Source organism: Hydra vulgaris, chromosome 01, assembly GCF_038396675.1.
Source record: "Hydra vulgaris chromosome 01, alternate assembly HydraT2T_AEP".
NCBI lineage: Eukaryota > Metazoa > Cnidaria > Hydrozoa > Anthoathecata > Hydridae > Hydra > Hydra vulgaris.
In genome coordinates, this window is record NC_088920.1 from 52,767,104 (window position 1) to 52,790,324 (window position 23,221).

A 23,221-nucleotide genomic window follows, 5' to 3' on the forward strand; every position below is an offset into this window, starting at 1 on the left:
TCTATGGACTAACAAGTAACTCTGTAGCAGATCGGGGGCACTTTATTTTTGTTCACTTATTTCTGCCATTCGAAAGTTAGTGAGGCAATCTCGTAAAATAGGCCACCCATTTGACAGCTGGCGATCTTGTCGAAAAGAACACTTTATGGACTAAAAAGAAACTTCGGAGCGGATGCAGGACATTTTTTCTGTTCACACATTTCACCCGTTTTTTTTGGTCTCAAAAAGTAACTCTGGATTGAATTTAGAACTTTTTGTCTGTTTACACGTTTCCACAATTTGACCGCGAGTGATCTAGTCGGTGGCCTTTATCAGTTGTTAAAATGAACACTTTTTGTTGCGAAAAAGAAACTCTGCATTGAATTTAGAAACATTTTGTCTGTTCACACATTTTACCCATGTGACATTTTATTGCCTGACAGCTAGTGATCTAACTGATTGTCTGGTGAAAGATTCCTCTATGCACCGAAGAGATACTCTTCAGCCGATCCGGGACTATATATTTTGTTCTGCCATTATTATTACCCACTCGACAGCTAGTGATCTACTTGATTGCTTTTATCATCTGAAAAAGGAGCCGAAGAAACGCTATCGACTCAATAATCAATCTTGAGCGGGTCCAACTGTTTATTTTTGTTCTTTTCGAGACAGACACGTTAAAGCTATACTGTACTCTGAAACTTTGGCATGTTCATAACGGTATCAATAAGCCAGATAAGAAAGAAAAAAAAGAAAACTAATCGGGGAAAAAAACCAAACTAAAAATCGGTTGCTTTCTGCAGAATTTTGTTAGCGCCACGCATTTAAATATTGCCAAAAGCGCAATAAAAGTTGTCATAAAACTAACAAAAAACGTTGTAAGTAACCTTAAGGCGGATCAAAGGTTTTTTCGTCGTTCGAAATAAACTCCGAACACATCAAAGGCAACAAAGTTTTCTGTGTTCAAGGTGTCAGTCAAGGATGCATCGCAAAAAGCGACGCGAGCCCAAAAGTATGAAAAAGGAGCTTTTCAAAATAAAAGTTTTACAAACTTATGTGTTAACAATTGATTGAGAAGCGTTTGTCTGTTGAAAAAGTACACGCTCGAGGTAAAACTTAAAAGCAAAAAGTAATTTATAAAAACACCAAAACTCCAAATAAGTTCTGGAGTCGTTTTCGTTCACGCAAAAATGTTTTTGACAAATGTGTGGCTATGAAAATAGCCTTTTTGGAAAACAGCTCCACCGTTTACTTGGCCGCTGCTGGTTTTGGAAGTTTTTCGTTCTTCTTGGGCAGCAAAACGGCTTGGATGTTTGGCAGCACACCACCGCTTGCAATGGTTACACCCGACAACAGTTTGTTCAGCTCCTCGTCGTTGCGAACAGCGAGCTGTAAGTGACGAGGAACGATTCTGGCTTTCTTGTTGTCTCGAGCAGCGTTACCAGCCAACTCCAAGATCTCAGCGGACAGGTACTCCAAAACAGCAGCCAAGTAAACTGGAGCGCCTGATCCGATGCGGTTAGCGTAATGACCTTTGCGTAAAAATCGATGAACGCGACCAACGGGAAACTGAAGGCCGGCTCTGAAAGATCGTGTCTTTGCCTTGGCTTTAGCTTTACCTCCTTTGCCACGTCCTGACATTTTAGATTTCTTTGTTGTTAACGCGAAGCAACAGACAAAATTGTGAGTAACGAGTTTTGTTTTGAATGAGCTCTATTCGTTTGTCTTTAGTTATTTAAAAGTAATGCTCTCAAAATGGACAAAATTTCGACGAATAGAAAAACAGCGTTTTCCGAAACAATGGTTTGGCGCGAGCCAATCGTCTTGGCGCGCCGCATCACAAACGGACTCGAATTGGAGAGCACAACTCTGCCATAAATCAGTAAGGCGTTCAACTGCGCGCCAGAATTAGTCGATATCAATCCGATTGTAAAAATGTCTGACGCTCCGAAAGCAGGAGGAAAGCAGGCGCCCAAGGTAGCCAAAAAGGGTGAAAAACGAGCTGGCAAAAAAGGCGGCAAGATCGCCGGCACAGGAGATAAGAAACGCAAGAAGAAGAGACGCGAGTCCTACGCCATTTACATCTACAACGTGTTAAAGCAAGTGCATCCCGATGTCGGAGTTTCGTCCAAAGCGATGAGCATCATGAATTCGTTCGTGAACGACATTTTCGAAAGGATCGCGTCTGAAGCTTCGCGACTCGCCCTTCAAAACAAAAAGTCTACAATCTCTTCGCGTGAAATTCAAACCGCCGTACGCCTCTTACTTCCCGGTGAATTGGCGAAGCACGCAGTGAGCGAAGGCACCAAAGCTGTTACCAAGTACACGAGCAGCAAGTAGTTGCGCTACTACAAAAAGGCTATTTTCATAGCCACAAATCTTTTAAAAAACGGCGTTGTGCGCATTAGAACAAGACACACTGTGATACACTTTGAGCGTGAAAACAAACATTCTGTAAACTTAAAAGTATGTTTCTCGCCCTTGTTTTTAAAAATGACTTAATAAAAGAAACAAAATTCAATTGCAACCGGATGCGTCCGCCCTATACTATTGCAACCAGATGCATGCCTATACTTTTTTTATTATTTTTTTTTTTATTTGCCAAGATGTTAAATTTACAAAGGCGATGAGCGCCTAAAGTGTATTATCTGATTTTCAAAGTTTCATTAACTTTAGGTTAGAAATTTTGTTTACGCCAACAAGCTTTTCGCTACATTGCATTTGTTATTAGTTTTAAACTTAAAACAAGTTTGCTTAACTTAAGCGACGTTGAAATTGATTTTTTTCATTCGACCTTTGACGTTTTGTTTATCTGCATACTGTCGAGGTTAAGATTGATAACTTCAGTTTTTCAATTAAAAAATTAATTTCGCCTATGCAGATGTAAATATCACGCATCTTTGAAAAGCCACGCAATAATAAATGACAAAATAACGGCTTGGCAAGGCTCAACTGAAAAGCAAAGGCGGTTGAAATCAAGCAAAACCGATGCAAAAAAATCATAACAATAATAATACAAAAAAAAAAGATAATAATAATAATAATAGCGTCTTTTCAACTTCGCAAACAATCATGTTTCAACTTCGCAAACAAATCATCGCAAACGTAGATTTGTTTTTCTACATGTACACATGCCAGATAAAAACGTTTTCAACAGATTTGTGGCTATGAAAATAGCCGTTTTTGTTGCCGAAGAGTTTATCCGCCGAATCCGTACAATGTGCGTCCTTGCCTCTTTAGAGCGTAGACGACGTCCATGGCGGTAACAGTCTTTCTCTTGGCGTGCTCCGTGTAAGTCACAGCGTCGCGAATCACATTTTCCAAAAAGACTTTCAGAACACCTCGAGTTTCCTCGTAGATAAGCCCTGAGATACGCTTGACTCCACCTCGGCGAGCTAGACGACGTATAGCGGGCTTTGTGATGCCTTGAATGTTATCACGCAATATCTTGCGATGACGCTTGGCACCACCTTTGCCGAGACCTTTTCCTCCTTTACCACGACCAGACATGTTGAATTGTTCAGTTGAATGCTAACTGCTGGCGCGGTTTCCGTACTTTTTATTGCACGTCGAAGCTAACCCGACATAGATGGAAGCAATGCGAACACGTTGACTGCGCAAAAATAAAGGCGCGCTTTTTCATTGTTGTGTACGTTCACGCAGATATTTTCAACTTTTGATCAGCTAACTAATTGCATAAAAAAAACAAAAACGAAACGCGAAGCGAACTAACGAAATAATAAACTGATTACGTCCGCTTTATCAACGCAACGCTTGAAAGTAAAACTAAAAGCTAGAGAAAGTGCCAAATCAGAGCCCGCGGCGTTCACTTTTTTTAGCAAAAAGAGGCCAAAGTTTTTGCACATTTTTTTGAGCCAATCAAAAAGCACTTTCTAAGCGCCAATCAAATTGATGCAGTCTTATAAAGGCGCTAAACTCTAACGCGTCAACAAACCAGCGAATTAGTTTGAACTAGTGCTATCTCGAAAGCAGTGCAATTCATCGACTATGGCCCGAACAAAGCAAACTGCCAGAAAATCGACCGGTGGCAAAGCGCCTCGAAAGCAGTTGGCAACGAAAGCAGCAAGGAAGAGTGCCCCAGCTACCGGCGGAGTGAAAAAACCGCACAGATACCGACCCGGTACCGTAGCTCTCAGGGAAATCCGAAGATACCAAAAGTCAACTGAGCTCCTCATCAGAAAACTGCCGTTTCAGCGATTGGTACGCGAAATCGCGCAAGACTTCAAGACCGACTTGCGCTTTCAAAGCACCGCCGTCATGGCCCTTCAGGAGGCGTCTGAAGCCTACTTAGTCGGCCTCTTCGAAGACACCAACCTGTGCGCCATCCACGCAAAGCGTGTCACCATTATGCCCAAGGACATTCAGTTGGCGAGAAGAATCAGAGGAGAGCGAGCTTAAGAACTTCCTTATTCACAAAACGGCTATTTTCATAGCCACAAATCTGTTAAAAACGTATTCGGCTTCGACCGCGGTAGTGTGGCTACGCTACTTGGCCCAGTACGCCACTGAGGCTTTTCAATGAACCCAAATGTGTTCAATAAAATATGGTCACACCTCTAGCGTGCGTATTAGACCTCTCTACGACGATGCGCGACATAGATGTTTAGGTTCACTTGTGAGAACGTTAGTAATTCTGCGACGGCCACAAAAAAGGAGATCAAGCTATTTCTGGATAACACACGGCGGAGATTTTGCGGAAGAAAAACTGCTAGCGCAATTCAGCGTGTCTGCCATTAGTGTTATATGGGTTTTCCTGATCCTACTACCTGTTTTTGCCGATTTAATTTTAAGTTACTGAAACTCCAGAAAAAAAAAATGGACTTTCAAAAACGCTCTTTCATTGCAAAAATATAAACGTTGATACGATAGACATGACAATCAAGAAAGTATCAAGAAAAATGTGCCTAATAAAATTTTCTATTACGCGTACGATACACAACTTGCAAAAGTGACGTAAGTTCGAGAACGACTCTTTGATGAAAACAGTGAGCGTTTTTCGTAACAAAGTCGTGTTGTAAATATGTACGTATACGGGCTTCGTCGACAACGCACAGACTTTATCACAACGAACAAATCCTTATCTGTTCTATGCCTATGCTCGTGTTTTTAGAAAGATGTGTGGCTATGAAAATAGCCGTTTAACATGAAAAGGGCAAGCCGAACTTATTTCTTTTCGACTTTGGCGGTGGTCTTTTTCGCTGCGACTTTCTTTTTTGGAGTTGCTTTGGCTTTCTTGGCAGCAGGTTTTTTTGCTGCCAACGGCTTTTGGGCGCTCTTTTTCACTGGCGTCTTCTTTGCCTTTTCTTTCGGTTTTTTCGCTTTTTCTTTGGCTGCTGTTACCTTTTTTGTCGGAGCGGCCTTCTTTTTCGGCGTGCTTTTCTTTACTTCTTTGCTTTCTTTCTTCACTTTTTTAACGGTTGCAGCAGGACTTTTCTTCTTAGCCGCTTTAGGCTTGGCAGCAACTCTAAACGAACCGGATGCGCCGACACCTTTCACTTGTACCAGCTCACCGGCAACGACCATTCGCTTAAGATTGATCTTCACTTGCGAATCGACATTTTCGCCTACCTTGTTGTTGGCTTTAACGTGCTTAGCGATGGCTTGTCTGGACGATCCTTTGCGTTCTTTAAGCGAATTGATGGCATCAACAATCATGGCCTTGTACGGAGCATGATCAGCAGGCTTTTTGGGAGCCGATTTCTTTGCGATCTTTTTTGGAGATGCGACTTCACTCATTTTCTAGTTATCACACAAACTTTGCAGCTTAGCTAGTTTTATCTTTCAAATGTCTGCATCGCAAAGTTGTTTTTCTTTATCTAGCCGAGTTTGTGCGGACTGTAGAGGACTATCCTAAAATTTCAGCTACTCCGTCGAGCTGCAAATTGTGTTTTCGTGTCTACAGGGAGACGTCCAGCGTTCACGTAGCTCTACTGCTAGAAACTGCATTTCTTCGAAAAATCTTCTGTAGAATAGTGACGCTCAACAAACTCGTTCGTTTCCGTTCGATAGCGTTTCGCTAGCGATAGATATGCGCTCAAAACGATAAAAATCCGCTCTGTCAAAAGCAAACAAGCGCGCGCGTCAAAAGAAAACCGAGGTAAAGTTGACCTTGATCAAACCAAATTTGCTTCTAAATATAAACAAACAACACGGGAAGAGGAAAAACTAACGTTTTACGTTTGCCAAGCTATAGATGTTGCTTAGACAGCAGAGTAACAAGCGACACAAACACGCGCGACAGTGAGAAAAATGATTAGACTTGCACCACGTGCCTCCGTACTTTTACAACTTCTTGTCACCGCGAGGAGGTGCGTAAGCGGAGTACTGATCATTTCGCCGCATTTATTTCGAAATTGCGCTGATATTCAACTGCTTGGCAGTTTATCGGACCATTCTGCTAGACCGATGTTTAAGTAAACCGCCGAGCCGTTTACTCTTTCATTTTATTTATCTGCCGCATTACTTTAAATGTAGCATTTGTTGTATATACAAAAGAGAAATTCCATCCAAAAAAAAACAATGACAGTATCCATGTGTTTTGAACAACAACAACAACAACAACAACAACAACAACAACAACAACAACAACAACAACAACAACAACAACAACAACAACAACAGGAAGAAACAAACAAACAAAAAACATGACTATAAGACGAGTTTTGTTTGTGATTCTTTTAATGTTGACGCCATGTTGTGGGAAACGTGTTGTATCACGGTGAAATGCAAGTGAGGCACTCGGATACAAATATATGACAGTTCAAAATATATAAATATATAACAGTTCTAAAATCTTTCTGTACTAAATCCCATTTAGCTGACAATGGAAATCAACACTTGGAGCACGGACACGTTATATTTTGAACTTTTTTGTCATTTTCTTTAGCAAAAGCGACACTTTTGAAACAAACTAATGCTATTAAACTAAGGCCTGCAGGTCACCTTTAATCGTTAGAGCCAAAAAAAAAAATTTTTTAAAGCGACACCATTGGAAAAACTCTTCGTTTTAAAAAAAGCCACTCTTTTTTTTTTCTTTCTTTTTTTTGTCATCCCTTGTTTTTTGGCACAAATACGATGACTAGTGACAAAAACGAGCTTGTTTGCGGTGCATAATTAGTTTGTTTTACCATTGGCAGAAACAAAAAAAAATGATAAATGACTACAGATGCAGAAGTAACTGTTGTCAAATGTTAAAAAGCCGTGTTTGGCGATCAAACTGCCAATTACAGTGACTATACATGACTATAGTTTTTCTCTTCCAGATAGACAAGTTCTAGTTATCATATGGATTGCGCAAACACTGATCTCAAGTAGAATCAGGTATTAATAACAATAATAACGATAATAACGACAACAACAATAATAATAATTAAAACCAAATAAATAAAAACAAAAAATAAGAACAGAAAATATCGCAGGAAGCGTAATTGTAAACTTAATGGCAACAAAAGTGCCACGCTTGGCGATCACGTAAGTTCGGCCACCCATTTGACAACTGGCGATCTAGTCGATTGTTTTTAAGTTTCGCAGTCTATGGACTAACAAGTAACTCTGTAGCAGATCGGGGGCACTTTATTTTTGTTCACTTATTTCTGCCATTCGAAAGTTAGTGAGGCAATCTCGTAAAATAGGCCACCCATTTGACAGCTGGCGATCTTGTCGAAAAGAACACTTTATGGACTAAAAAGAAACTTCGGAGCGGATGCAGGACATTTTTTCTGTTCACACATTTCACCCGTTTTTTTTGGTCTCAAAAAGTAACTCTGGATTGAATTTAGAACTTTTTGTCTGTTTACACGTTTCCACAATTTGACCGCGAGTGATCTAGTCGGTGGCCTTTATCAGTTGTTAAAATGAACACTTTTTGTTGCGAAAAAGAAACTCTGCATTGAATTTAGAAACATTTTGTCTGTTCACACATTTTACCCATGTGACATTTTATTGCCTGACAGCTAGTGATCTAACTGATTGTCTGGTGAAAGATTCCTCTATGCACCGAAGAGATACTCTTCAGCCGATCCGGGACTATATATTTTGTTCTGCCATTATTATTACCCACTCGACAGCTAGTGATCTACTTGATTGCTTTTATCATCTGAAAAAGGAGCCGAAGAAACGCTATCGACTCAATAATCAATCTTGAGCGGGTCCAACTGTTTATTTTTGTTCTTTTCGAGACAGACACGTTAAAGCTATACTGTACTCTGAAACTTTGGCATGTTCATAACGGTATCAATAAGCCAGATAAGAAAGAAAAAAAAGAAAACTAATCGGGGAAAAAAACCAAACTAAAAATCGGTTGCTTTCTGCAGAATTTTGTTAGCGCCACGCATTTAAATATTGCCAAAAGCGCAATAAAAGTTGTCATAAAACTAACAAAAAACGTTGTAAGTAACCTTAAGGCGGATCAAAGGTTTTTTCGTCGTTCGAAATAAACTCCGAACACATCAAAGGCAACAAAGTTTTCTGTGTTCAAGGTGTCAGTCAAGGATGCATCGCAAAAAGCGACGCGAGCCCAAAAGTATGAAAAAGGAGCTTTTCAAAATAAAAGTTTTACAAACTTATGTGTTAACAATTGATTGAGAAGCGTTTGTCTGTTGAAAAAGTACACGCTCGAGGTAAAACTTAAAAGCAAAAAGTAATTTATAAAAACACCAAAACTCCAAATAAGTTCTGGAGTCGTTTTCGTTCACGCAAAAATGTTTTTGACAAATGTGTGGCTATGAAAATAGCCTTTTTGGAAAACAGCTCCACCGTTTACTTGGCCGCTGCTGGTTTTGGAAGTTTTTCGTTCTTCTTGGGCAGCAAAACGGCTTGGATGTTTGGCAGCACACCACCGCTTGCAATGGTTACACCCGACAACAGTTTGTTCAGCTCCTCGTCGTTGCGAACAGCGAGCTGTAAGTGACGAGGAACGATTCTGGCTTTCTTGTTGTCTCGAGCAGCGTTACCAGCCAACTCCAAGATCTCAGCGGACAGGTACTCCAAAACAGCAGCCAAGTAAACTGGAGCGCCTGATCCGATGCGGTTAGCGTAATGACCTTTGCGTAAAAATCGATGAACGCGACCAACGGGAAACTGAAGGCCGGCTCTGAAAGATCGTGTCTTTGCCTTGGCTTTAGCTTTACCTCCTTTGCCACGTCCTGACATTTTAGATTTCTTTGTTGTTAACGCGAAGCAACAGACAAAATTGTGAGTAACGAGTTTTGTTTTGAATGAGCTCTATTCGTTTGTCTTTAGTTATTTAAAAGTAATGCTCTCAAAATGGACAAAATTTCGACGAATAGAAAAACAGCGTTTTCCGAAACAATGGTTTGGCGCGAGCCAATCGTCTTGGCGCGCCGCATCACAAACGGACTCGAATTGGAGAGCACAACTCTGCCATAAATCAGTAAGGCGTTCAACTGCGCGCCAGAATTAGTCGATATCAATCCGATTGTAAAAATGTCTGACGCTCCGAAAGCAGGAGGAAAGCAGGCGCCCAAGGTAGCCAAAAAGGGTGAAAAACGAGCTGGCAAAAAAGGCGGCAAGATCGCCGGCACAGGAGATAAGAAACGCAAGAAGAAGAGACGCGAGTCCTACGCCATTTACATCTACAACGTGTTAAAGCAAGTGCATCCCGATGTCGGAGTTTCGTCCAAAGCGATGAGCATCATGAATTCGTTCGTGAACGACATTTTCGAAAGGATCGCGTCTGAAGCTTCGCGACTCGCCCTTCAAAACAAAAAGTCTACAATCTCTTCGCGTGAAATTCAAACCGCCGTACGCCTCTTACTTCCCGGTGAATTGGCGAAGCACGCAGTGAGCGAAGGCACCAAAGCTGTTACCAAGTACACGAGCAGCAAGTAGTTGCGCTACTACAAAAAGGCTATTTTCATAGCCACAAATCTTTTAAAAAACGGCGTTGTGCGCATTAGAACAAGACACACTGTGATACACTTTGAGCGTGAAAACAAACATTCTGTAAACTTAAAAGTATGTTTCTCGCCCTTGTTTTTAAAAATGACTTAATAAAAGAAACAAAATTCAATTGCAACCGGATGCGTCCGCCCTATACTATTGCAACCAGATGCATGCCTATACTTTTTTTATTATTTTTTTTTTTATTTGCCAAGATGTTAAATTTACAAAGGCGATGAGCGCCTAAAGTGTATTATCTGATTTTCAAAGTTTCATTAACTTTAGGTTAGAAATTTTGTTTACGCCAACAAGCTTTTCGCTACATTGCATTTGTTATTAGTTTTAAACTTAAAACAAGTTTGCTTAACTTAAGCGACGTTGAAATTGATTTTTTTCATTCGACCTTTGACGTTTTGTTTATCTGCATACTGTCGAGGTTAAGATTGATAACTTCAGTTTTTCAATTAAAAAATTAATTTCGCCTATGCAGATGTAAATATCACGCATCTTTGAAAAGCCACGCAATAATAAATGACAAAATAACGGCTTGGCAAGGCTCAACTGAAAAGCAAAGGCGGTTGAAATCAAGCAAAACCGATGCAAAAAAATCATAACAATAATAATACAAAAAAAAAAGATAATAATAATAATAATAGCGTCTTTTCAACTTCGCAAACAATCATGTTTCAACTTCGCAAACAAATCATCGCAAACGTAGATTTGTTTTTCTACATGTACACATGCCAGATAAAAACGTTTTCAACAGATTTGTGGCTATGAAAATAGCCGTTTTTGTTGCCGAAGAGTTTATCCGCCGAATCCGTACAATGTGCGTCCTTGCCTCTTTAGAGCGTAGACGACGTCCATGGCGGTAACAGTCTTTCTCTTGGCGTGCTCCGTGTAAGTCACAGCGTCGCGAATCACATTTTCCAAAAAGACTTTCAGAACACCTCGAGTTTCCTCGTAGATAAGCCCTGAGATACGCTTGACTCCACCTCGGCGAGCTAGACGACGTATAGCGGGCTTTGTGATGCCTTGAATGTTATCACGCAATATCTTGCGATGACGCTTGGCACCACCTTTGCCGAGACCTTTTCCTCCTTTACCACGACCAGACATGTTGAATTGTTCAGTTGAATGCTAACTGCTGGCGCGGTTTCCGTACTTTTTATTGCACGTCGAAGCTAACCCGACATAGATGGAAGCAATGCGAACACGTTGACTGCGCAAAAATAAAGGCGCGCTTTTTCATTGTTGTGTACGTTCACGCAGATATTTTCAACTTTTGATCAGCTAACTAATTGCATAAAAAAAACAAAAACGAAACGCGAAGCGAACTAACGAAATAATAAACTGATTACGTCCGCTTTATCAACGCAACGCTTGAAAGTAAAACTAAAAGCTAGAGAAAGTGCCAAATCAGAGCCCGCGGCGTTCACTTTTTTTAGCAAAAAGAGGCCAAAGTTTTTGCACATTTTTTTGAGCCAATCAAAAAGCACTTTCTAAGCGCCAATCAAATTGATGCAGTCTTATAAAGGCGCTAAACTCTAACGCGTCAACAAACCAGCGAATTAGTTTGAACTAGTGCTATCTCGAAAGCAGTGCAATTCATCGACTATGGCCCGAACAAAGCAAACTGCCAGAAAATCGACCGGTGGCAAAGCGCCTCGAAAGCAGTTGGCAACGAAAGCAGCAAGGAAGAGTGCCCCAGCTACCGGCGGAGTGAAAAAACCGCACAGATACCGACCCGGTACCGTAGCTCTCAGGGAAATCCGAAGATACCAAAAGTCAACTGAGCTCCTCATCAGAAAACTGCCGTTTCAGCGATTGGTACGCGAAATCGCGCAAGACTTCAAGACCGACTTGCGCTTTCAAAGCACCGCCGTCATGGCCCTTCAGGAGGCGTCTGAAGCCTACTTAGTCGGCCTCTTCGAAGACACCAACCTGTGCGCCATCCACGCAAAGCGTGTCACCATTATGCCCAAGGACATTCAGTTGGCGAGAAGAATCAGAGGAGAGCGAGCTTAAGAACTTCCTTATTCACAAAACGGCTATTTTCATAGCCACAAATCTGTTAAAAACGTATTCGGCTTCGACCGCGGTAGTGTGGCTACGCTACTTGGCCCAGTACGCCACTGAGGCTTTTCAATGAACCCAAATGTGTTCAATAAAATATGGTCACACCTCTAGCGTGCGTATTAGACCTCTCTACGACGATGCGCGACATAGATGTTTAGGTTCACTTGTGAGAACGTTAGTAATTCTGCGACGGCCACAAAAAAGGAGATCAAGCTATTTCTGGATAACACACGGCGGAGATTTTGCGGAAGAAAAACTGCTAGCGCAATTCAGCGTGTCTGCCATTAGTGTTATATGGGTTTTCCTGATCCTACTACCTGTTTTTGCCGATTTAATTTTAAGTTACTGAAACTCCAGAAAAAAAAAATGGACTTTCAAAAACGCTCTTTCATTGCAAAAATATAAACGTTGATACGATAGACATGACAATCAAGAAAGTATCAAGAAAAATGTGCCTAATAAAATTTTCTATTACGCGTACGATACACAACTTGCAAAAGTGACGTAAGTTCGAGAACGACTCTTTGATGAAAACAGTGAGCGTTTTTCGTAACAAAGTCGTGTTGTAAATATGTACGTATACGGGCTTCGTCGACAACGCACAGACTTTATCACAACGAACAAATCCTTATCTGTTCTATGCCTATGCTCGTGTTTTTAGAAAGATGTGTGGCTATGAAAATAGCCGTTTAACATGAAAAGGGCAAGCCGAACTTATTTCTTTTCGACTTTGGCGGTGGTCTTTTTCGCTGCGACTTTCTTTTTTGGAGTTGCTTTGGCTTTCTTGGCAGCAGGTTTTTTTGCTGCCAACGGCTTTTGGGCGCTCTTTTTCACTGGCGTCTTCTTTGCCTTTTCTTTCGGTTTTTTCGCTTTTTCTTTGGCTGCTGTTACCTTTTTTGTCGGAGCGGCCTTCTTTTTCGGCGTGCTTTTCTTTACTTCTTTGCTTTCTTTCTTCACTTTTTTAACGGTTGCAGCAGGACTTTTCTTCTTAGCCGCTTTAGGCTTGGCAGCAACTCTAAACGAACCGGATGCGCCGACACCTTTCACTTGTACCAGCTCACCGGCAACGACCATTCGCTTAAGATTGATCTTCACTTGCGAATCGACATTTTCGCCTACCTTGTTGTTGGCTTTAACGTGCTTAGCGATGGCTTGTCTGGACGATCCTTTGCGTTCTTTAAGCGAATTGATGGCATCAACAATCATGGCCTTGTACGGAGCATGATCAGCAGGCTTTTTGGGAGCCGATTTCTTTGCGATCTTTTTTGGAGATGCGACTTCACTCATTTTCTAGTTATCACACAAACTTTGCAGCTTAGCTAGTTTTATCTTTCAAATGTCTGCATCGCAAAGTTGTTTTTCTTTATCTAGCCGAGTTTGTGCGGACTGTAGAGGACTATCCTAAAATTTCAGCTACTCCGTCGAGCTGCAAATTGTGTTTTCGTGTCTACAGGGAGACGTCCAGCGTTCACGTAGCTCTACTGCTAGAAACTGCATTTCTTCGAAAAATCTTCTGTAGAATAGTGACGCTCAACAAACTCGTTCGTTTCCGTTCGATAGCGTTTCGCTAGCGATAGATATGCGCTCAAAACGATAAAAATCCGCTCTGTCAAAAGCAAACAAGCGCGCGCGTCAAAAGAAAACCGAGGTAAAGTTGACCTTGATCAAACCAAATTTGCTTCTAAATATAAACAAACAACACGGGAAGAGGAAAAACTAACGTTTTACGTTTGCCAAGCTATAGATGTTGCTTAGACAGCAGAGTAACAAGCGACACAAACACGCGCGACAGTGAGAAAAATGATTAGACTTGCACCACGTGCCTCCGTACTTTTACAACTTCTTGTCACCGCGAGGAGGTGCGTAAGCGGAGTACTGATCATTTCGCCGCATTTATTTCGAAATTGCGCTGATATTCAACTGCTTGGCAGTTTATCGGACCATTCTGCTAGACCGATGTTTAAGTAAACCGCCGAGCCGTTTACTCTTTCATTTTATTTATCTGCCGCATTACTTTAAATGTAGCATTTGTTGTATATACAAAAGAGAAATTCCATCCAAAAAAAAACAATGACAGTATCCATGTGTTTTGAACAACAACAACAACAACAACAACAACAACAACAACAACAACAACAACAACAACAACAACAACAACAACAACAACAACAACAACAACAACAACAACAACAACAGGAAGAAACAAACAAACAAAAAACATGACTATAAGACGAGTTTTGTTTGTGATTCTTTTAATGTTGACGCCATGTTGTGGGAAACGTGTTGTATCACGGTGAAATGCAAGTGAGGCACTCGGATACAAATATATGACAGTTCAAAATATATAAATATATAACAGTTCTAAAATCTTTCTGTACTAAATCCCATTTAGCTGACAATGGAAATCAACACTTGGAGCACGGACACGTTATATTTTGAACTTTTTTGTCATTTTCTTTAGCAAAAGCGACACTTTTGAAACAAACTAATGCTATTAAACTAAGGCCTGCAGGTCACCTTTAATCGTTAGAGCCAAAAAAAAAATTTTTTAAAGCGACACCATTGGAAAAACTCTTCGTTTTAAAAAAAGCCACTCTTTTTTTTTTCTTTCTTTTTTTTGTCATCCCTTGTTTTTTGGCACAAATACGATGACTAGTGACAAAAACGAGCTTGTTTGCGGTGCATAATTAGTTTGTTTTACCATTGGCAGAAACAAAAAAAAATGATAAATGACTACAGATGCAGAAGTAACTGTTGTCAAATGTTAAAAAGCCGTGTTTGGCGATCAAACTGCCAATTACAGTGACTATACATGACTATAGTTTTTCTCTTCCAGATAGACAAGTTCTAGTTATCATATGGATTGCGCAAACACTGATCTCAAGTAGAATCAGGTATTAATAACAATAATAACAATAATAACGACAACAACAATAATAATAATTAAAATCAAATAAATAAAAACAAAAAATAAGAACAGAAAATATCGCAGGAAGCGTAATTGTAAACTTAATGGCAACAAAAGTGCCACGCTTGGCGATCACGTAAGTTCGGCCACCCATTTGACAACTGGCGATCTAGTCGATTGTTTTTAAGTTTCGCAGTCTATGGACTAACAAGTAACTCTGTAGCAGATCGGGGGCACTTTATTTTCGTTCACTTATTTCTGCCATTAGAAAGTTAGTGAGGCAATCTCGTAAAATAGGCCACCCATTTGACAGCTGGCGATCTTGTCGAAAAGAACACTTTATGGACTAAAAAGAAACTTCGGAGCGGATGCAGGACATTTTTTCTGTTCACACATTTCACCCGTTTTTTTTGGTCTCAAAAAGTAACTCTGGATTGAATTTAGAACTTTTTGTCTGTTTACACGTTTCCACAATTTGACCGCGAGTGATCTAGTCGGTGGCCTTTATCAGTTGTTAAAATGAACACTTTTTGTTGCGAAAAAGAAACTCTGCATTGAATTTAGAAACATTTTGTCTGTTCACACATTTTACCCATGTGACATTTTATTGCCTGACAGCTAGTGATCTAACTGATTGTCTGGTGAAAGATTCCTCTATGCACCGAAGAGATACTCTTCAGCCGATCCGGGACTATATATTTTGTTCTGCCATTATTATTACCCACTCGACAGCTAGTGATCTACTTGATTGCTTTTATCATCTGAAAAAGGAGCCGAAGAAACGCTATCGACTCAATAATCAATCTTGAGCGGGTCCAACTGTTTATTTTTGTTCTTTTCGAGACAGACACGTTAAAGCTATACTGTACTCTGAAACTTTGGCATGTTCATAACGGTATCAATAAGCCAGATAAGAAAGAAAAAAAAGAAAACTAATCGGGGAAAAAAACCAAACTAAAAATCGGTTGCTTTCTGCAGAATTTTGTTAGCGCCACGCATTTAAATATTGCCAAAAGCGCAATAAAAGTTGTCATAAAACTAACAAAAAACGTTGTAAGTAACCTTAAGGCGGATCAAAGGTTTTTTCGTCGTTCGAAATAAACTCCGAACACATCAAAGGCAACAAAGTTTTCTGTGTTCAAGGTGTCAGTCAAGGATGCATCGCAAAAAGCGACGCGAGCCCAAAAGTATGAAAAAGGAGCTTTTCAAAATAAAAGTTTTACAAACTTATGTGTTAACAATTGATTGAGAAGCGTTTGTCTGTTGAAAAAGTACACGCTCGAGGTAAAACTTAAAAGCAAAAAGTAATTTATAAAAACACCAAAACTCCAAATAAGTTCTGGAGTCGTTTTCGTTCACGCAAAAATGTTTTTGACAAATGTGTGGCTATGAAAATAGCCTTTTTGGAAAACAGCTCCACCGTTTACTTGGCCGCTGCTGGTTTTGGAAGTTTTTCGTTCTTCTTGGGCAGCAAAACGGCTTGGATGTTTGGCAGCACACCACCGCTTGCAATGGTTACACCCGACAACAGTTTGTTCAGCTCCTCGTCGTTGCGAACAGCGAGCTGTAAGTGACGAGGAACGATTCTGGCTTTCTTGTTGTCTCGAGCAGCGTTACCAGCCAACTCCAAGATCTCAGCGGACAGGTACTCCAAAACAGCAGCCAAGTAAACTGGAGCGCCTGATCCGATGCGGTTAGCGTAATGACCTTTGCGTAAAAATCGATGAACGCGACCAACGGGAAACTGAAGGCCGGCTCTGAAAGATCGTGTCTTTGCCTTGGCTTTAGCTTTACCTCCTTTGCCACGTCCTGACATTTTAGATTTCTTTGTTGTTAACGCGAAGCAACAGACAAAATTGTGAGTAACGAGTTTTGTTTTGAATGAGCTCTATTCGTTTGTCTTTAGTTATTTAAAAGTAATGCTCTCAAAATGGACAAAATTTCGACGAATAGAAAAACAGCGTTTTCCGAAACAATGGTTTGGCGCGAGCCAATCGTCTTGGCGCGCCGCATCACAAACGGACTCGAATTGGAGAGCACAACTCTGCCATAAATCAGTAAGGCGTTCAACTGCGCGCCAGAATTAGTCGATATCAATCCGATTGTAAAAATGTCTGACGCTCCGAAAGCAGGAGGAAAGCAGGCGCCCAAGGTAGCCAAAAAGGGTGAAAAACGAGCTGGCAAAAAAGGCGGCAAGATCGCCGGCACAGGAGATAAGAAACGCAAGAAGAAGAGACGCGAGTCCTACGCCATTTACATCTACAACGTGTTAAAGCAAGTGCATCCCGATGTCGGAGTTTCGTCCAAAGCGATGAGCATCATGAATTCGTTCGTGAACGACATTTTCGAAAGGATCGCGTCTGAAGCTTCGCGACTCGCCCTTCAAAACAAAAAGTCTACAATCTCTTCGCGTGAAATTCAAACCGCCGTACGCCTCTTACTTCCCGGTGAATTGGCGAAGCACGCAGTGAGCGAAGGCACCAAAGCTGTTACCAAGTACACGAGCAGCAAGTAGTTGCGCTACTACAAAAAGGCTATTTTCATAGCCACAAATCTTTTAAAAAACGGCGTTGTGCGCATTAGAACAAGACACACTGTGATACACTTTGAGCGTGAAAACAAACATTCTGTAAACTTAAAAGTATGTTTCTCGCCCTTGTTTTTAAAAATGACTTAATAAAAGAAACAAAATTCAATTGCAACCGGATGCGTCCGCCCTATACTATTGCAACCAGATGCATGCCTATACTTTTTTTATTATTTTTTTTTTTATTTGCCAAGATGTTAAATTTACAAAGGCGATGAGCGCCTAAAGTGTATTATCTGATTTTCAAAGTTTCATTAACTTTAGGTTAGAAATTTTGTTTACGCCAACAAGCTTTTCGCTACATTGCATTTGTTATTAGTTTTAAACTTAAAACAAGTTTGCTTAACTTAAGCGACGTTGAAATTGATTTTTTTCATTCGACCTTTGACGTTTTGTTTATCTGCATACTGTCGAGGTTAAGATTGATAACTTCAGTTTTTCAATTAAAAAATTAATTTCGCCTATGCAGATGTAAATATCACGCATCTTTGAAAAGCCACGCAATAATAAATGACAAAATAACGGCTTGGCAAGGCTCAACTGAAAAGCAAAGGCGGTTGAAATCAAGCAAAACCGATGCAAAAAAATCATAACAATAATAATACAAAAAAAAAAGATAATAATAATAATAATAGCGTCTTTTCAACTTCGCAAACAATCATGTTTCAACTTCGCAAACAAATCATCGCAAACGTAGATTTGTTTTTCTACATGTACACATGCCAGATAAAAACGTTTTCAACAGATTTGTGGCTATGAAAATAGCCGTTTTTGTTGCCGAAGAGTTTATCCGCCGAATCCGTACAATGTGCGTCCTTGCCTCTTTAGAGCGTAGACGACGTCCATGGCGGTAACAGTCTTTCTCTTGGCGTGCTCCGTGTAAGTCACAGCGTCGCGAATCACATTTTCCAAAAAGACTTTCAGAACACCTCGAGTTTCCTCGTAGATAAGCCCTGAGATACGCTTGACTCCACCTCGGCGAGCTAGACGACGTATAGCGGGCTTTGTGATGCCTTGAATGTTATCACGCAATATCTTGCGATGACGCTTGGCACCACCTTTGCCGAGACCTTTTCCTCCTTTACCACGACCAGACATGTTGAATTGTTCAGTTGAATGCTAACTGCTGGCGCGGTTTCCGTACTTTTTATTGCACGTCGAAGCTAACCCGACATAGATGGAAGCAATGCGAACACGTTGACTGCGCAAAAATAAAGGCGCGCTTTTTCATTGTTGTGTACGTTCACGCAGATATTTTCAACTTTTGATCAGCTAACTAATTGCATAAAAAAAACAAAAACGAAACGCGAAGCGAACTAACGAAATAATAAACTGATTACGTCCGCTTTATCAACGCAACGCTTGAAAGTAAAACTAAAAGCTAGAGAAAGTGCCAAATCAGAGCCCGCGGCGTTCACTTTTTTTAGCAAAAAGAGGCCAAAGTTTTTGCACATTTTTTTGAGCCAATCAAAAAGCACTTTCTAAGCGCCAATCAAATTGATGCAGTCTTATAAAGGCGCTAAACTCTAACGCGTCAACAAACCAGCGAATTAGTTTGAACTAGTGCTATCTCGAAAGCAGTGCAATTCATCGACTATGGCCCGAACAAAGCAAACTGCCAGAAAATCGACCGGTGGCAAAGCGCCTCGAAAGCAGTTGGCAACGAAAGCAGCAAGGAAGAGTGCCCCAGCTACCGGCGGAGTGAAAAAACCGCACAGATACCGACCCGGTACCGTAGCTCTCAGGGAAATCCGAAGATACCAAAAGTCAACTGAGCTCCTCATCAGAAAACTGCCGTTTCAGCGATTGGTACGCGAAATCGCGCAAGACTTCAAGACCGACTTGCGCTTTCAAAGCACCGCCGTCATGGCCCTTCAGGAGGCGTCTGAAGCCTACTTAGTCGGCCTCTTCGAAGACACCAACCTGTGCGCCATCCACGCAAAGCGTGTCACCATTATGCCCAAGGACATTCAGTTGGCGAGAAGAATCAGAGGAGAGCGAGCTTAAGAACTTCCTTATTCACAAAACGGCTATTTTCATAGCCACAAATCTGTTAAAAACGTATTCGGCTTCGACCGCGGTAGTGTGGCTACGCTACTTGGCCCAGTACGCCACTGAGGCTTTTCAATGAACCCAAATGTGTTCAATAAAATATGGTCACACCTCTAGCGTGCGTATTAGACCTCTCTACGACGATGCGCGACATAGATGTTTAGGTTCACTTGTGAGAACGTTAGTAATTCTGCGACGGCCACAAAAAAGGAGATCAAGCTATTTCTGGATAACACACGGCGGAGATTTTGCGGAAGAAAAACTGCTAGCGCAATTCAGCGTGTCTGCCATTAGTGTTATATGGGTTTTCCTGATCCTACTACCTGTTTTTGCCGATTTAATTTTAAGTTACTGAAACTCCAGAAAAAAAAAATGGACTTTCAAAAACGCTCTTTCATTGCAAAAATATAAACGTTGATACGATAGACATGACAATCAAGAAAGTATCAAGAAAAATGTGCCTAATAAAATTTTCTATTACGCGTACGATACACAACTTGCAAAAGTGACGTAAGTTCGAGAACGACTCTTTGATGAAAACAGTGAGCGTTTTTCGTAACAAAGTCGTGTTGTAAATATGTACGTATACGGGCTTCGTCGACAACGCACAGACTTTATCACAACGAACAAATCCTTATCTGTTCTATGCCTATGCTCGTGTTTTTAGAAAGATGTGTGGCTATGAAAATAGCCGTTTAACATGAAAAGGGCAAGCCGAACTTATTTCTTTTCGACTTTGGCGGTGGTCTTTTTCGCTGCGACTTTCTTTTTTGGAGTTGCTTTGGCTTTCTTGGCAGCAGGTTTTTTTGCTGCCAACGGCTTTTGGGCGCTCTTTTTCACTGGCGTCTTCTTTGCCTTTTCTTTCGGTTTTTTCGCTTTTTCTTTGGCTGCTGTTACCTTTTTTGTCGGAGCGGCCTTCTTTTTCGGCGTGCTTTTCTTTACTTCTTTGCTTTCTTTCTTCACTTTTTTAACGGTTGCAGCAGGACTTTTCTTCTTAGCCGCTTTAGGCTTGGCAGCAACTCTAAACGAACCGGATGCGCCGACACCTTTCACTTGTACCAGCTCACCGGCAACGACCATTCGCTTAAGATTGATCTTCACTTGCGAATCGACATTTTCGCCTACCTTGTTGTTGGCTTTAACGTGCTTAGCGATGGCTTGTCTGGACGATCCTTTGCGTTCTTTAAGCGAATTGATGGCATCAACAATCATGGCCTTGTACGGAGCATGATCAGCAGGCTTTTTGGGAGCCGATTTCTTTGCGATCTTTTTTGGAGATGCGACTTCACTCATTTTCTAGTTATCACACAAACTTTGCAGCTTAGCTAGTTTTATCTTTCAAATGTCTGCATCGCAAAGTTGTTTTTCTTTATCTAGCCGAGTTTGTGCGGACTGTAGAGGACTATCCTAAAATTTCAGCTACTCCGTCGAGCTGCAAATTGTGTTTTCGTGTCTACAGGGAGACGTCCAGCGTTCACGTAGCTCTACTGCTAGAAACTGCATTTCTTCGAAAAATCTTCTGTAGAATAGTGACGCTCAACAAACTCGTTCGTTTCCGTTCGATAGCGTTTCGCTAGCGATAGATATGCGCTCAAAACGATAAAAATCCGCTCTGTCAAAAGCAAACAAGCGCGCGCGTCAAAAGAAAACCGAGGTAAAGTTGACCTTGATCAAACCAAATTTGCTTCTAAATATAAACAAACAACACGGGAAGAGGAAAAACTAACGTTTTACGTTTGCCAAGCTATAGATGTTGCTTAGACAGCAGAGTAACAAGCGACACAAACACGCGCGACAGTGAGAAAAATGATTAGACTTGCACCACGTGCCTCCGTACTTTTACAACTTCTTGTCACCGCGAGGAGGTGCGTAAGCGGAGTACTGATCATTTCGCCGCATTTATTTCGAAATTGCGCTGATATTCAACTGCTTGGCAGTTTATCGGACCATTCTGCTAGACCGATGTTTAAGTAAACCGCCGAGCCGTTTACTCTTTCATTTTATTTATCTGCCGCATTACTTTAAATGTAGCATTTGTTGTATATACAAAAGAGAAATTCCATCCAAAAAAAAACAATGACAGTATCCATGTGTTTTGAACAACAACAACAACAACAACAACAACAACAACAACAACAACAACAACAACAACAACAACAACAACAACAACAACAACAACAACAACAACAACAACAACAGGAAGAAACAAACAAACAAAAAACATGACTATAAGACGAGTTTTGTTTGTGATTCTTTTAATGTTGACGCCATGTTGTGGGAAACGTGTTGTATCACGGTGAAATGCAAGTGAGGCACTCGGATACAAATATATGACAGTTCAAAATATATAAATATATAACAGTTCTAAAATCTTTCTGTACTAAATCCCATTTAGCTGACAATGGAAATCAACACTTGGAGCACGGACACGTTATATTTTGAACTTTTTTGTCATTTTCTTTAGCAAAAGCGACACTTTTGAAACAAACTAATGCTATTAAACTAAGGCCTGCAGGTCACCTTTAATCGTTAGAGCCAAAAAAAAAATTTTTTAAAGCGACACCATTGGAAAAACTCTTCGTTTTAAAAAAAGCCACTCTTTTTTTTTTCTTTCTTTTTTTTGTCATCCCTTGTTTTTTGGCACAAATACGATGACTAGTGACAAAAACGAGCTTGTTTGCGGTGCATAATTAGTTTGTTTTACCATTGGCAGAAACAAAAAAAAATGATAAATGACTACAGATGCAGAAGTAACTGTTGTCAAATGTTAAAAAGCCGTGTTTGGCGATCAAACTGCCAATTACAGTGACTATACATGACTATAGTTTTTCTCTTCCAGATAGACAAGTTCTAGTTATCATATGGATTGCGCAAACACTGATCTCAAGTAGAATCAGGTATTAATAACAATAATAACAATAATAACGACAACAACAATAATAATAATTAAAATCAAATAAATAAAAACAAAAAATAAGAACAGAAAATATCGCAGGAAGCGTAATTGTAAACTTAATGGCAACAAAAGTGCCACGCTTGGCGATCACGTAAGTTCGGCCACCCATTTGACAACTGGCGATCTAGTCGATTGTTTTTAAGTTTCGCAGTCTATGGACTAACAAGTAACTCTGTAGCAGATCGGGGGCACTTTATTTTCGTTCACTTATTTCTGCCATTAGAAAGTTAGTGAGGCAATCTCGTAAAATAGGCCACCCATTTGACAGCTGGCGATCTTGTCGAAAAGAACACTTTATGGACTAAAAAGAAACTTCGGAGCGGATGCAGGACATTTTTTCTGTTCACACATTTCACCCGTTTTTTTTGGTCTCAAAAAGTAACTCTGGATTGAATTTAGAACTTTTTGTCTGTTTACACGTTTCCACAATTTGACCGCGAGTGATCTAGTCGGTGGCCTTTATCAGTTGTTAAAATGAACACTTTTTGTTGCGAAAAAGAAACTCTGCATTGAATTTAGAAACATTTTGTCTGTTCACACATTTTACCCATGTGACATTTTATTGCCTGACAGCTAGTGATCTAACTGATTGTCTGGTGAAAGATTCCTCTATGCACCGAAGAGATACTCTTCAGCCGATCCGGGACTATATATTTTGTTCTGCCATTATTATTACCCACTCGACAGCTAGTGATCTACTTGATTGCTTTTATCATCTGAAAAAGGAGCCGAAGAAACG

General features: G+C 40.6%; 15 protein-coding genes across 15 annotated transcripts; 6 read left to right on the forward strand and 9 right to left on the reverse strand.

The window, feature by feature from the left end:
- Positions 1-1,227: 1,227 nt before the first annotated feature.
- LOC136074526 (late histone H2A.2.2) lies at positions 1,228-1,620 on the reverse strand. The gene has a single exon (XM_065786856.1). The coding sequence runs from the start codon at positions 1,618-1,620 to the stop codon at positions 1,228-1,230; it is 393 nt and encodes a 130-aa protein (XP_065642928.1).
- Positions 1,621-1,914: 294 nt separating this feature from the next.
- LOC136074527 (histone H2B, gonadal-like) lies at positions 1,915-2,319 on the forward strand. Its single transcript, XM_065786857.1, has one exon. The coding sequence runs from the start codon at positions 1,915-1,917 to the stop codon at positions 2,317-2,319; it is 405 nt and encodes a 134-aa protein (XP_065642929.1).
- An 858-nt stretch (positions 2,320-3,177) lies between these two features.
- Positions 3,178-3,489, reverse strand: LOC100204267 (histone H4). The gene has a single exon (XM_065786858.1). It carries the CDS (start codon positions 3,487-3,489, stop codon positions 3,178-3,180), a length of 312 nt encoding a protein of 103 aa, XP_065642930.1.
- A 498-nt stretch (positions 3,490-3,987) lies between these two features.
- On the forward strand, positions 3,988-4,398 carry LOC124810053 (histone H3). Its single transcript, XM_065786859.1, has one exon. The coding sequence runs from the start codon at positions 3,988-3,990 to the stop codon at positions 4,396-4,398; it is 411 nt and encodes a 136-aa protein (XP_065642931.1).
- Positions 4,399-5,117: 719 nt separating this feature from the next.
- Positions 5,118-5,801, reverse strand: LOC124810084 (histone H1-delta-like). The gene has a single exon (XM_065788570.1). It carries the CDS (start codon positions 5,734-5,736, stop codon positions 5,164-5,166), a length of 573 nt encoding a protein of 190 aa, XP_065644642.1. The 5' UTR covers positions 5,737-5,801; the 3' UTR covers positions 5,118-5,163.
- A 2,956-nt stretch (positions 5,802-8,757) lies between these two features.
- Positions 8,758-9,150, reverse strand: LOC136074528 (late histone H2A.2.2). The gene has a single exon (XM_065786860.1). The coding sequence runs from the start codon at positions 9,148-9,150 to the stop codon at positions 8,758-8,760; it is 393 nt and encodes a 130-aa protein (XP_065642932.1).
- A 294-nt stretch (positions 9,151-9,444) lies between these two features.
- Positions 9,445-9,849, forward strand: LOC136074529 (histone H2B, gonadal-like). Its single transcript, XM_065786861.1, has one exon. It carries the CDS (start codon positions 9,445-9,447, stop codon positions 9,847-9,849), a length of 405 nt encoding a protein of 134 aa, XP_065642933.1.
- Positions 9,850-10,707: 858 nt separating this feature from the next.
- LOC136074530 (histone H4) lies at positions 10,708-11,019 on the reverse strand. Its single transcript, XM_065786862.1, has one exon. It carries the CDS (start codon positions 11,017-11,019, stop codon positions 10,708-10,710), a length of 312 nt encoding a protein of 103 aa, XP_065642934.1.
- A 498-nt stretch (positions 11,020-11,517) lies between these two features.
- Positions 11,518-11,928, forward strand: LOC136074531 (histone H3). The gene has a single exon (XM_065786863.1). It carries the CDS (start codon positions 11,518-11,520, stop codon positions 11,926-11,928), a length of 411 nt encoding a protein of 136 aa, XP_065642935.1.
- A 719-nt stretch (positions 11,929-12,647) lies between these two features.
- LOC136075430 (histone H1.0-A-like) lies at positions 12,648-13,334 on the reverse strand. The gene has a single exon (XM_065788571.1). The coding sequence runs from the start codon at positions 13,264-13,266 to the stop codon at positions 12,694-12,696; it is 573 nt and encodes a 190-aa protein (XP_065644643.1). The 5' UTR covers positions 13,267-13,334; the 3' UTR covers positions 12,648-12,693.
- Positions 13,335-16,310: 2,976 nt separating this feature from the next.
- Positions 16,311-16,703, reverse strand: LOC136074532 (late histone H2A.2.2). The gene has a single exon (XM_065786864.1). It carries the CDS (start codon positions 16,701-16,703, stop codon positions 16,311-16,313), a length of 393 nt encoding a protein of 130 aa, XP_065642936.1.
- Positions 16,704-16,997: 294 nt separating this feature from the next.
- Positions 16,998-17,402, forward strand: LOC136074533 (histone H2B, gonadal-like). The gene has a single exon (XM_065786865.1). The coding sequence runs from the start codon at positions 16,998-17,000 to the stop codon at positions 17,400-17,402; it is 405 nt and encodes a 134-aa protein (XP_065642937.1).
- An 858-nt stretch (positions 17,403-18,260) lies between these two features.
- On the reverse strand, positions 18,261-18,572 carry LOC136074534 (histone H4). Its single transcript, XM_065786866.1, has one exon. It carries the CDS (start codon positions 18,570-18,572, stop codon positions 18,261-18,263), a length of 312 nt encoding a protein of 103 aa, XP_065642938.1.
- Positions 18,573-19,070: 498 nt separating this feature from the next.
- LOC136074535 (histone H3) lies at positions 19,071-19,481 on the forward strand. Its single transcript, XM_065786867.1, has one exon. The coding sequence runs from the start codon at positions 19,071-19,073 to the stop codon at positions 19,479-19,481; it is 411 nt and encodes a 136-aa protein (XP_065642939.1).
- Positions 19,482-20,200: 719 nt separating this feature from the next.
- On the reverse strand, positions 20,201-20,884 carry LOC136075431 (histone H1.0-A-like). The gene has a single exon (XM_065788572.1). The coding sequence runs from the start codon at positions 20,817-20,819 to the stop codon at positions 20,247-20,249; it is 573 nt and encodes a 190-aa protein (XP_065644644.1). The 5' UTR covers positions 20,820-20,884; the 3' UTR covers positions 20,201-20,246.
- Positions 20,885-23,221: the final 2,337 nt, after the last annotated feature.

Coding starts and splice junctions, on each gene's coding strand:
- LOC136074532 (XM_065786864.1), bottom strand. CDS start 16,703: ATGTCAGGACGTGGCAAAGGAGGTAAAGCTAAAGCCAAGGCAAAGACA.
- LOC136074528 (XM_065786860.1), bottom strand. CDS start 9,150: ATGTCAGGACGTGGCAAAGGAGGTAAAGCTAAAGCCAAGGCAAAGACA.
- LOC136074531 (XM_065786863.1), top strand. CDS start 11,518: ATGGCCCGAACAAAGCAAACTGCCAGAAAATCGACCGGTGGCAAAGCG.
- LOC136074529 (XM_065786861.1), top strand. CDS start 9,445: ATGTCTGACGCTCCGAAAGCAGGAGGAAAGCAGGCGCCCAAGGTAGCC.
- LOC124810053 (XM_065786859.1), top strand. CDS start 3,988: ATGGCCCGAACAAAGCAAACTGCCAGAAAATCGACCGGTGGCAAAGCG.
- LOC136074527 (XM_065786857.1), top strand. CDS start 1,915: ATGTCTGACGCTCCGAAAGCAGGAGGAAAGCAGGCGCCCAAGGTAGCC.
- LOC136074530 (XM_065786862.1), bottom strand. CDS start 11,019: ATGTCTGGTCGTGGTAAAGGAGGAAAAGGTCTCGGCAAAGGTGGTGCC.
- LOC136074535 (XM_065786867.1), top strand. CDS start 19,071: ATGGCCCGAACAAAGCAAACTGCCAGAAAATCGACCGGTGGCAAAGCG.
- LOC136075431 (XM_065788572.1), bottom strand. CDS start 20,819: ATGAGTGAAGTCGCATCTCCAAAAAAGATCGCAAAGAAATCGGCTCCC.
- LOC100204267 (XM_065786858.1), bottom strand. CDS start 3,489: ATGTCTGGTCGTGGTAAAGGAGGAAAAGGTCTCGGCAAAGGTGGTGCC.
- LOC124810084 (XM_065788570.1), bottom strand. CDS start 5,736: ATGAGTGAAGTCGCATCTCCAAAAAAGATCGCAAAGAAATCGGCTCCC.
- LOC136074534 (XM_065786866.1), bottom strand. CDS start 18,572: ATGTCTGGTCGTGGTAAAGGAGGAAAAGGTCTCGGCAAAGGTGGTGCC.
- LOC136075430 (XM_065788571.1), bottom strand. CDS start 13,266: ATGAGTGAAGTCGCATCTCCAAAAAAGATCGCAAAGAAATCGGCTCCC.
- LOC136074526 (XM_065786856.1), bottom strand. CDS start 1,620: ATGTCAGGACGTGGCAAAGGAGGTAAAGCTAAAGCCAAGGCAAAGACA.
- LOC136074533 (XM_065786865.1), top strand. CDS start 16,998: ATGTCTGACGCTCCGAAAGCAGGAGGAAAGCAGGCGCCCAAGGTAGCC.